Source organism: Oculina patagonica, unplaced genomic scaffold (genome assembly GCF_052425735.1).
Source record: "Oculina patagonica isolate OP01 unplaced genomic scaffold, crgOcupat unplaced469, whole genome shotgun sequence".
NCBI lineage: Eukaryota > Metazoa > Cnidaria > Anthozoa > Scleractinia > Oculinidae > Oculina > Oculina patagonica.
In genome coordinates this window covers 1-10,464 of record NW_027558328.1, presented here as the reverse complement: position 1 = coordinate 10,464, position 10,464 = coordinate 1, and the positions used below count along the sequence as shown (strand labels likewise).

Sequence of the window (10,464 nt, the reverse complement as noted above, 5' to 3'; positions counted from 1 at the left end):
GTGGGACAAAACAAAGATCATGAAACATAACTTACAGGGCTTTGTTAACTCTCCAAGGGTGCATATGCCTTAAAATTTAGCTCATCACAATGACGAATGCACAAGAGACAATGCTCTGGAGTTACTTATTTTGTGCAGATGTGACGCTTAACTTTCAGAACAAAAGGCAGCAATCAAAACTTTCTCAATTATTTCAAAACAAAATTCCAGAAACAGCAGTAAATAAGCTTATTACTGATATCAAACTAAGATCCTTGGCCGGCCTCTGTGATAAACTTTTGTTATCTCTCCATAAAAACCTGTAAGGACAAAATCTGCATTGTGTTACCACAGGCGGCCCAAGCTCACAATAAGAGGAGTTTATACAGTAATTCATATGTTAATTGATGCAAAAACGTGACTCTCGCCTTGCACCATATGGAGGTGTTGTGTTACGGCGGGTTGCACTTATGTTTATGTAAAAGCCAAGCTCTCGATGATGAGATTTTACTCTAATTTAAAATTACCCAGAAATATGTTGCAATTTTTAAATAAAAATCAATTTTTCCTATCGCGCCGTCTTATTTGATGTAAACAGACAATTAGCCGATTTATTTGTGCGGTAAGCCTGACATGTTCGTGCGCGATAAGGCTAAGGGCTCCGCACGCGAGCGGTGTTTTGTTACATGATGACCGTTGTCCGTTGGGTCGAATGTAAATTTCAAAAATATAAGGATTTGTATGGAACGAAACGAAGGTGGTTAGCAAGCCAAATATGTTGGAAAATTTTTCAATAAAAATGACTTACCTTGCCTCTACGACGCTGTTGGTGAAGTTTGCGTCCTCCCTGGGCAGTTCGTTGGCGATTTAATGCCATTTCAGCCGATTTTTTTTTTCGCGCTGTCCCCCTCTCTACCAAAAGAAGGAGAAGGCTGTACACTAGTTCTTCAGGAGGCATGCCTTCTGGAGCGAAAAATCCTACTTCCAAATTCTCCAGAGACCAAAAATCTCGACAATCTTGCAGCCCGAAGGTTGCTCTTTGCATGGAATGCCACTGCTAAACAATCCGTACATTTTCCATCACACAACTCTACATTTTTCTTCTCAAAATCTAGCCGTCTGAATTTCCCAACCGCCGTGGCTAACCGTTTGAAGACACACGTTCGCTCGAAGCCTGGCTTAGTAGCCAAGTCTTCACGCAAAAGTAACTCCTCCAGGGACGCCGAGGGTCCGATGTCGAGCAACAAACTACCTACCGGCCACTCTACCCGCGGAGAAATTCGACTCCGGGTCATTGTCTTAAATAGCCAATCGCAATGACGCCGGGTCGTGTTTACGTCTAAAAAAGATATAAATAAATTCTCGTCTGCACGTGCCCTTGCCCTCATGTTTCTTCAAGTTCCTAACATATGGTTTGACCTTCAACGCCTACAATTATAGTTCTGGCCTGATATTTGTTTCGGCAAAATCTGCAATGACTTTGAATAAGCAATAAACAGTTCTTCGCTGTATTAACAATGGCAGATTTCTTTTATCATTATCTTTTTGTTCATCGTGACATTAAGACAATGACCCGGAGTCGAATTTCTCCGCGGGTAGAGTGGTTGGTAGGTAGTTTGTTGCTCGACATCGGACCCTCGGCGTCCCTGGAGGAGTTACTTTTGCGTGAAGACTTGGCTACTAAGCCAGGCTTCGAGCGAACGTGTGTCTTCAAACGGTTAGCCACGGCGGTTGGGAAATTCAGACGGCTAGATTTTGAGAAGAAAAATGTAGAGTTGTGTGATGGAAAATGTACGGATTGTTTAGCAGTGGCATTCCATGCAAAGAGCAATCTTCGGGCTGCAAGATTGTCGAGATTTTTTGGTCTCTGGAGAATTTGGAAGTAGGATTTTTCGCTCCAGAAGGCATGCCTCCTGAAGAACTAGTGTACAGCCTTCTCCTTCTTTTTGGTAGAGAGGGGACAGCGCGAAAAAAAAAATCGGCTGAAATGGCATTAAATCGCCAACGAACTGCCCAGGGAGGACGCAAACTTCACCAACAGCGTCGTAGAGGCAAGGTAAGTCATTTTTATTGAAAAATTTTCCAACATATTTGGCTTGCTAACCACCTTCGTTTCGTTCCATACAAATCCTTATATTTTTGAAATTTACATTCGACCCAACGGACAACGGTCATCATGTAACAAAACACCGCTCGCGTGCGGAGCCCTTAGCCTTATCGCGCACGAACATGTCAGGCTTACCGCACAAATAAATCGGCTAATTGTCTGTTTACATCAAATAAGACGGCGCGATAGGAAAAATTGATTTTTATTTAAAAATTGCAACATATTTCTGGGTAATTTTAAATTAGAGTAAAATCTCATCATCGAGAGCTTGGCTTTTACATAAACATAAGTGCAACCCGCCGTAACACAACACCTCCATATGGTGCAAGGCGAGAGTCACGTTTTTGCATCAATTAACATATGAATTACTGTATAAACTCCTCTTATTGTGAGCTTGGGCCGCCTGTGGTGTTACTAAAATGCGATACAACGTTTAAGGTCTGTTTCACGACTCAACACATTACCATAAGAAAGTTTGTCTTGCCGAAATGATTTCTATAGTCCTTTGCCTAGAATATTTAACCAAAACCAAACACTGTGGTATTCTTTTAGTTAATTATGTGCCCTCAAAAACAAAAGAGACTGAAAAAGGCCATTGTTTAACTACAGCAAGCCCTTGAGGCAAACTAATTAATCTGTCACATTAGTTCCTTTGTTTAGTGATTACAAAGACGTCTGAAAACCATTTCTATGCTAATTAATAAATTTAATAGAACTTTCAGACGGCACGGCTTGTAACGGTTCATTACAGAAAATTCATTTTTTATCGTTTTAGCTCACTTAGTTTGAGATTCTAGCCAAGAAGCTGTAAAAATTATTTGCCCTCTTTCAAGTGCTGTTTAAATTTGGATGCACAGATCAATTGATATCAATTTATTTCATACTTGTGTGACAAATAATAATCGCTGACTCAAATAATGATGTAGTTAGGTGCAAAATTGACCGTTTTCCCACATTGTGTAATATAAGTATGATAAAATTAGGAAAAACCACTTGAATAAAGCTGCTTGATAATCTGGGAGTGGCATGATTTTTCCTGTTGAAATCTTAGAACAAACATCCGGTACTCGGTTTTGCAACATAAACAGACAGAAAATCTACATTCTTGATAAAGTAGGGACGCGTGCTAGCCCAGTTCGATCAAAGACTGAATAAAGTTTATCGATGTAGCGATCACATTTGTGTAAGTGGCGTACTTGTCTTTGCAAAGCACTTGTGAAATCAATAGTCTGTCTCGCGTACATAGTCTGGAAACGATCGTAACGCAATCGGATTATTAAACACTTTCAACCCGTACTACGTTTAAAAAGCGATTGATTAGTGTAAATTGTAAAATCTACACCGATTTCCTGAATTAGCAACCAAACCAAGAAAGAAAGCTTATCATTATCAAAGATTTAACAGTTTTAAAAGTTTTTCCTTCTCACACAATGCAATGAGTCAATAAACAATGCAATGTACATTACACAAATTGAAATGAAATCACAATCACGCAAACGAACCCACCTCCATTTTTTAGCGGCGATCTTGGCAAATCCTTCAGATTTTGCTGTGAATTTGTCTTCTTGCTGTTTCTCGCGTTCGATTTCTGGTTGCCTCCCGTGGTGTCAAGATTTAAATTGTTCGATTTGAAAATCAGTTGTGAATTATTTTCTCGAAGCGAAGATTGCAGGGCGGTTAAATGCTGTTTCACTTCGAAGAAATCTGTTTCTAGTTCTTTTAACTGTGCGTCTTTCAGTTCCAATTGCGATTTTAAACTCTCGGATTCTCTTAACAAATCAGTTCGCTCCTTTTCCCAAGTCAGTTTTTCGCTCTCAAGACGCTTTATTCGTTCTTCTCCCTCTAGCATCCGTTGTTCATAATTCTGAATAAATTCTCTGAGTTCCACTTCTTTTACCTCCAAAATTCCATAAACTTGCTTCATTTGATTAAGTAAACCCATTTTCTCTGTTTTTAAGCGCTTTCTTTCCACTTTCATGCAAGAAATCGTTTCTTTAGCTCGAGCAATTTCGTGTTCACACGAATGAAGTCTTTGCCGCAGCTGATCCAAATCTGTGTTGCCGTGTCTCCACTCGTTAAGTTCTCTGGTTAAAAACTCATTTTCACAGCGCAATCTATCATTGTCTTCTTTAAAATCTTCTAATTTACTCTTCGATGATCCTGCGCCATCAGTCGTTGTTTCAGGGGTGGATACAGGTTCTGTGGGTTTAGTGCTCGCAAGCTCCGACAACCTCTTGTCTTGGTCTCGCAACTCCGCTTTCAAATATTCCACCTCGCGATTTACAGCACTGAGAGAGCTGTTGATTTTAGCAGCAATAAAAACCTTTTCCTCTCGCATTCGTTTACTCTCGCTCTCTGCCTGCTCCATCAAACGCCGCATAACACTCAAACAAGTGATCAAATCGTCTTGTCTTTTCACGAGCGGACGTATTCCCGAACTGCCACTGTCAGAGCTATCACCCGAAACTGTGCTGCTAAATGATAACGACCGAACTCTTTCTTTAAGCTTGTCGACTTCAGCCATAGCTTCCATGGGTGTTAAAGAAAGCTTTCGTTCTTTGGCGGGAGAGGAGTCTCTTCTTTTCTTATCATGATCAGTGTTTACGTCCGCCATGTTTGATTTGTGTGACAACGACCGGAGGTCACAAAGACGAAATTTTAGACGCTAGCCTCACTCTGACGAAATCATAACAGATTTCACCCCGCCCCCCCCGCCCCGGGTCTCGACAACGGTCAAACGACAGAAATTTGCCCAAAAAAATTAGAAAAGTTCTTCAATTTCCTATTTTTTTTACAGCTTTACTAAAACAATGTTCTATGATGTGATAGGGAAATACGGACTTGTCGGCGCCATTTGTCTAAGCAATTTGCGTGAATTTGGAGCATTTAAAAAGTAAAGCCGCACTCGTTTATTTGAAAGAATGGAAATATATTTAGACTCAGCAAATCCACGTAATCCATACTTGCTCATACTTCCACTTCAGATATGAACGAAATTCGCTGAAATAGAAAGAAAAACTTCCTGAGACGTTTGACCGCTGTCAACCCCAGGTCACGCGCTAGTATTAGCAATCAAGAGAGAATCAACTACGTGTCGCAATTTTCACGATATGTTTATGGAGGATGAAATCCAAATTAAAACTATTTTATTTATAGCTGTTATTTGCCAATCGGCTTAAAGCGTTCGTTGCCGGACCGGCTCAAAGTGAACTGCCAACCTAGGGGGAAGTACATTGCCAAATCGGTCAAAATAAAACATGGACTGCGGACTTCGCCTGACTTCGGACTACGGACTATGGACTGGGTATCAAACACGTACTGAGGTATAAAACGCGGGCTACGGACTGCGGACTAGGTGTAAAATACGGAATACAGTATAAAATGCAGAGTAAGCAAGCAGACTGCTTACAAACGTGGACTGAAGATAAAGATAACGAGAAGCAAGGCTGTAAGAAAAGTTGATTAACCTCGACAAAGTTAGCCTTTTTTCTCCGCAGAAAACCACTTGCGGCCCAGACGTTGTTTGTTATCCGTAATGAATATAGCGTTACGTTTTGAGCCATTGAATAGAATGTATGAGAATGTTTCGAAAATCGCTCTAAATTCAACTTGCATTAAAGGATTCAAATAAAAGATGATTTAAACTTTAAACTTTAGACGATTTAAACTTTCCCAGGTTTGTACCGAAATGTTATGCCTCTTTTTTTGGGTATAATGGGAGTCAGTTGAAAAAGCGAGCAGCAAAACGTGAGAACAAACCTTGACCCAGTGTTGCTAAAATATGCAAATTTCGGCCAAATTTCCACGTGTATGTCGCGTGAAGCCACTCAACATTCGAATTTGGAACCGCGTTTTTACTCATTTCGAGAATGGGTATTGAAGAAAAACTGAAATCAAATTCCTAACTTTTAATGAATCAGTTAGTCGGTAGTTTTCATGCGAACATGTATCGGGAGAAAAAAGTCAACACCAGATGTTGCGATGTCCAACAAAAAATTCTTTTCATTATAATCTAAATAATGAAATAAATTCTGCATGGGGCCTTAGAAGATACTTTAACAACACACAGTCGTATTTTACAAAAATTTTTTTAATCATAATACTCAGTTGCTGATATATATATATCCAGTATCTCAGCATTTGTACTAATGACCGCATCTCCAGGGTTATTGGAATTTGTTCGAGAAGTACAGATCTATGTGTCGGCGTTTTTAGCGTGGTTATTACATTTTTTTAATAACGACAACATTGTCTCCTGCATAGAATAAAATACACACAGCAAATTAGTGGAGGGAAGTTAAGTGAGGATGCGCATGTGCGAGAAGTGTTAATAAAGAGAGTCTCAAAAAGACTTTGTTACAACACAACAAGAAAAGAAAAGAAAAAAGAAAGAAAGAATAGAGAGTAACACGTTTAGACTGCCTCGCCGCGCGCAATACGCAACCTCGTTCCCAGGGCTTTTCCCTTGGTGATTTGGAACGGGCACCAAGGGAAAAGCCCTGGGAACGAGGTTGCGCAATACGCTATTCACCATCAAAGGGTAAAGCGAGCGTAAGCCACGACGATAAAGCAAATAAACCTTATAACTTTTTCAACCTTCTCCACGCTGCTAAAATAAGCCATAAGGTTATTCAGTTGTGTGCCACTGAATATTGAATTTAGCGTTTGTTACTATTTCAACATTTTATTTGGCCAATTACTTTGTGTATTTTACAGTTCTCACAAGTTGTATGCTCAAAAATTACACTTATTAATAAAAATGCATTGTTTTCATAATTAATTTTATGATATTTACTTTTCAGGATAAAAGTAGTCAATAGGAATCGAAGTGTCCCAGAAAGTATTCTTTTCAAGTGTCTCGATTATTAACGTTTACTTTTACACTCACAACAATGAAATGAAATCTACATGGTGCCTTAGCAGATACTTCAACACAGACAGAGGGTTATTGAAATGTACCTTGAAACAATTAACTTAGTGCATGATCCGCTTTTTACACAATTTTCATTGTATATTATATAATTAGTAATTTTAGTAATTTTTAATTTTTAATCAGCAGGATCCCGTTGATAACAGTACGCGTGTACTAAAGGGCTATCCTGGATAAACATTCGATTATTATTATTATTATTTTATTATTATGACACAGCAGCATGTAATTGGTGTGTTTATTACTTGTTTAATTAAAAACATATCCCCTGGCTGTAAAGACTGTCATTAATAGTAACAATAAATCCTTCGATATTAAAACGATACAAAAGCGCAACAAACATTGCTGTTTGTGTCAACATGCCAACCCTGGTCGGCTATTTGATTCGCGGCACCTTTGATGGAAATTGCGTCTAACACAGGGGGTACTCTGACCCAAACAAAAACAACGTTTAAAAAGGAAACAACATTGTTTTAATTTTGTTAGAGAACTAATTACATTTATTTAGAAAAGACTAGCGTTGTATTTTAAACACCTCCTACACAGCACAAATAAAATGAAATAACCACGATAGGTCTCATAATTAATATAATAAGATACTGCAATATCACAGCGACAAACCGATGAGTGGTGCCGGATCTATTGAAGACCTGGATCAGTAACTTAGTTAAAACGGAAAATATAGACGGCAAACTGATCCTGACGGCTAAAGCGGTCAAAAATAAACAAAGTGGATAAAAAGAAAAAAAACTAGAATATATAGAAAAAACTTTGCCCTATATTTCGGTTTGCAAAACAAACCTTCCTCAGGGGCTGGGCGGAGAAAAAAAAATGATGAGAAAAATAAAAGGATCGTTACAAATAGAAAAATTTAAAATAAAATACTAAACAATGATTGGTTCTAACAAGTGTCAATGACGTGTTTCGTCACGTCTGTTAATTCCCAGAGGATGTAAAGTTTTTGCCTTGTTAATTAACAAACATAGAACAACCAAAAAACATAGAAATCCTTACGATGCAAAACTTAGACATGATTACCATACGACTCGCAAAACATTCAAGAAATTGATTAAGTACAAAAAATCGAAACATCTAAATTCCCAAATTGAAGATCTTGTTAATCACAAAGACAGTCATAAATTTTGGGATAACCTCAAATTAATGAAGGAAGGCCACAACCCCCCTTCCAACAATCATGATATTCCTGTTGACAAGTTGTATCACCATTTTCAAGATTTACACTCGTCCATAAATACCTCATCATTATTACCTCGCAATAATATTTTAGGGGAGAAACTCTTCAGCTTAGAAGAAACAAAAACCACCCACAATTATTTAGATACAATTATTACACCTGCTGAAATAGAATCTATGACAAAATTACTTCGATCAAAGAAAGTCCCTGGTCCTGACAAGATTCGCAATGAAATGCTAAAAGCTGGAATGCAATATTTTATCACTGCCCTTTGCAAATTATTTAATCTTATTCTGAAAAGCGGTTTCTTTCCTAGCACTTGGTGCGAAGGATTAATTACACCAATTTATAAATCGGGAAATAAAAACGACCCTTCTAACTACAGGGGAATATGCATTAGTAGCTGTCTCGGAAAACTTTTACCTCGGTCCTCAATGCCAGGTTGAAAAATCATGTACTTCAACAAAACATATTACATCAAGCTCAAATCGGTTTTTTACCTAATCATCGCACATCAGATCATATTTTTACCCTAAGAACATTAGTGGATAAATATGTTAGTCATACAGCAAGAGGCAAACTGTACACTTGTTTTATTGACTTCAAGAAAGCTTTTGATTCGGTTTGGCATGATGGACTATTCTACAAACTTTTACATTATAAGATTGGTGGAAATTTCTATGATTTGATTAAAAATCTTTACTCAAAAACTATATGTTCTGTTAAGTATGGTGACCAAAGGACTGAATTTTTCGATTATCAGAAAGGTGTACGTCAAGGCTGCATTCTGTCGCCCATGTTATTTAATTTATACTTAAATGAAATCCCTTTTTTACTAGACCGAGAAGACACAGATCCTATCGCTCTACCTAACGGCTCCAATTTAAACTGTTTACTTTACGCAGACGACTTAGTATTAATCTCTCACTCAGCTAAAGGTCTGCAGAAGGCACTTTCCATTCTTGAAAAATACTGTAACGATTGGCTGCTGTCCGTTAATCCAAAGAAAACGAAAGTTGTCATCTTCCAAAAGAAATGCAGGAAATCTTTACTCGACAAACATTATTTTCATATAAACAATGACAAAATTGAAATTGTCAACAATTACACTTATCTTGGTATAAATTTTTCTGCAAACGGAAGCTTTAGAGACTGTAAATCAAACTTAAAAGATAAAACAAGAAGATCCATCTTTGCTACTCGCCGTTACTTGGATTTTTCAAAATTGTCCCTTAGTGTCACAAATAAACTCTTTGATTCTCTCTTTCTCCCTATTTTACTGTACGGCTCAGAAGTGTGGGGTATCTACGATAAAGATGATTTCAACAATTGGGAGAAAGATGACATCGAAAAAACACACATATATTTTTGCAAACAATTCTTAGGAGTGAATAAACAATGCCCAAATGTTGCAACCAGAAATGAACTTGGAAGGCTTCCCTCTAAAATTAGCCATCGAAACCTCCATAGTAAAATTTTGGATTCATCTTCAGAGCTTACCAGAAAATAACATCGCTAAGCAATGTCTACAGCTTTCTAAGGAGATGGCTGATAAAACCCAGACAGGTCTAATGCTTAAAATGAATCAGTTATGCAATAAATACAACTCGAGCTCTTTAATATTAAATGAAAACAACGGAAAACTCTTTACTTCTTACATTAAGCAAAACATTAGCAAAGCGTTAATAGCTCATCAACTAAAACTAATTAGCACAAACAGAAAATTACAATTTTATCATTCATTTAAAAAAGATACCAAAAAATCTAGTTTTCTGGACGCAATCAACAATCCTCACCACAGAACTGCCATTAGCAAATTTCGACTTGGGAATCACAAATTACGTATCGAAACTGGTAGACACACAATACCCAAGACTCCTATTAATTTGAGAATCTGTTCTTTCTGCCATTCGGATGAAATTGAAAACGAAATGCATTTCTTATTTTCATGCAAGCTATACGAAAACATACGTTTAAAGTTCTTTAATGAAATAACCGCCAAATATAGTATTTTTAACGAGTTTGATATTAATGCAAAATCTTTATTTCTTTGTAACAGCATTGATCCTGCTGTTTGTCGATCAACTGCTGCTTTTGTTTTTCAAGCTATGTCTCTTAGACATGAAACTTTATTTTCCAAATGATAAAATCGCATTTTTGTTTTATTTCTGATACTACTTGTAATTTCTCAAGTGTAAGTAGGTAATGCCATGTATTTTTATGGAAATACCTCAATAAATTTTTGTTGTTGTT

At 37.5% G+C, this 10,464-nt stretch overlaps 1 protein-coding gene across 1 annotated transcript; it reads right to left on the bottom strand.

Annotated features, from left to right (window-relative positions):
- Nucleotides 1–3,548: 3,548 nt before the first annotated feature.
- LOC144640781 (kazrin-like) lies at nt 3,549–4,707 on the bottom strand. Its single transcript, XM_078499853.1, has one exon. It carries the CDS (start codon nt 4,698–4,700, stop codon nt 3,549–3,551), a length of 1,152 nt encoding a protein of 383 aa, XP_078355979.1. The 5' UTR covers nt 4,701–4,707.
- Between the last annotated feature and the right edge of the window lie 5,757 nt (nt 4,708–10,464).

What these genes read in the sequence shown, in the direction of transcription:
- LOC144640781 (XM_078499853.1), bottom strand. Translation starts at nt 4,700, where the DNA reads ATGGCGGACGTAAACACTGATCATGATAAGAAAAGAAGAGACTCCTCT.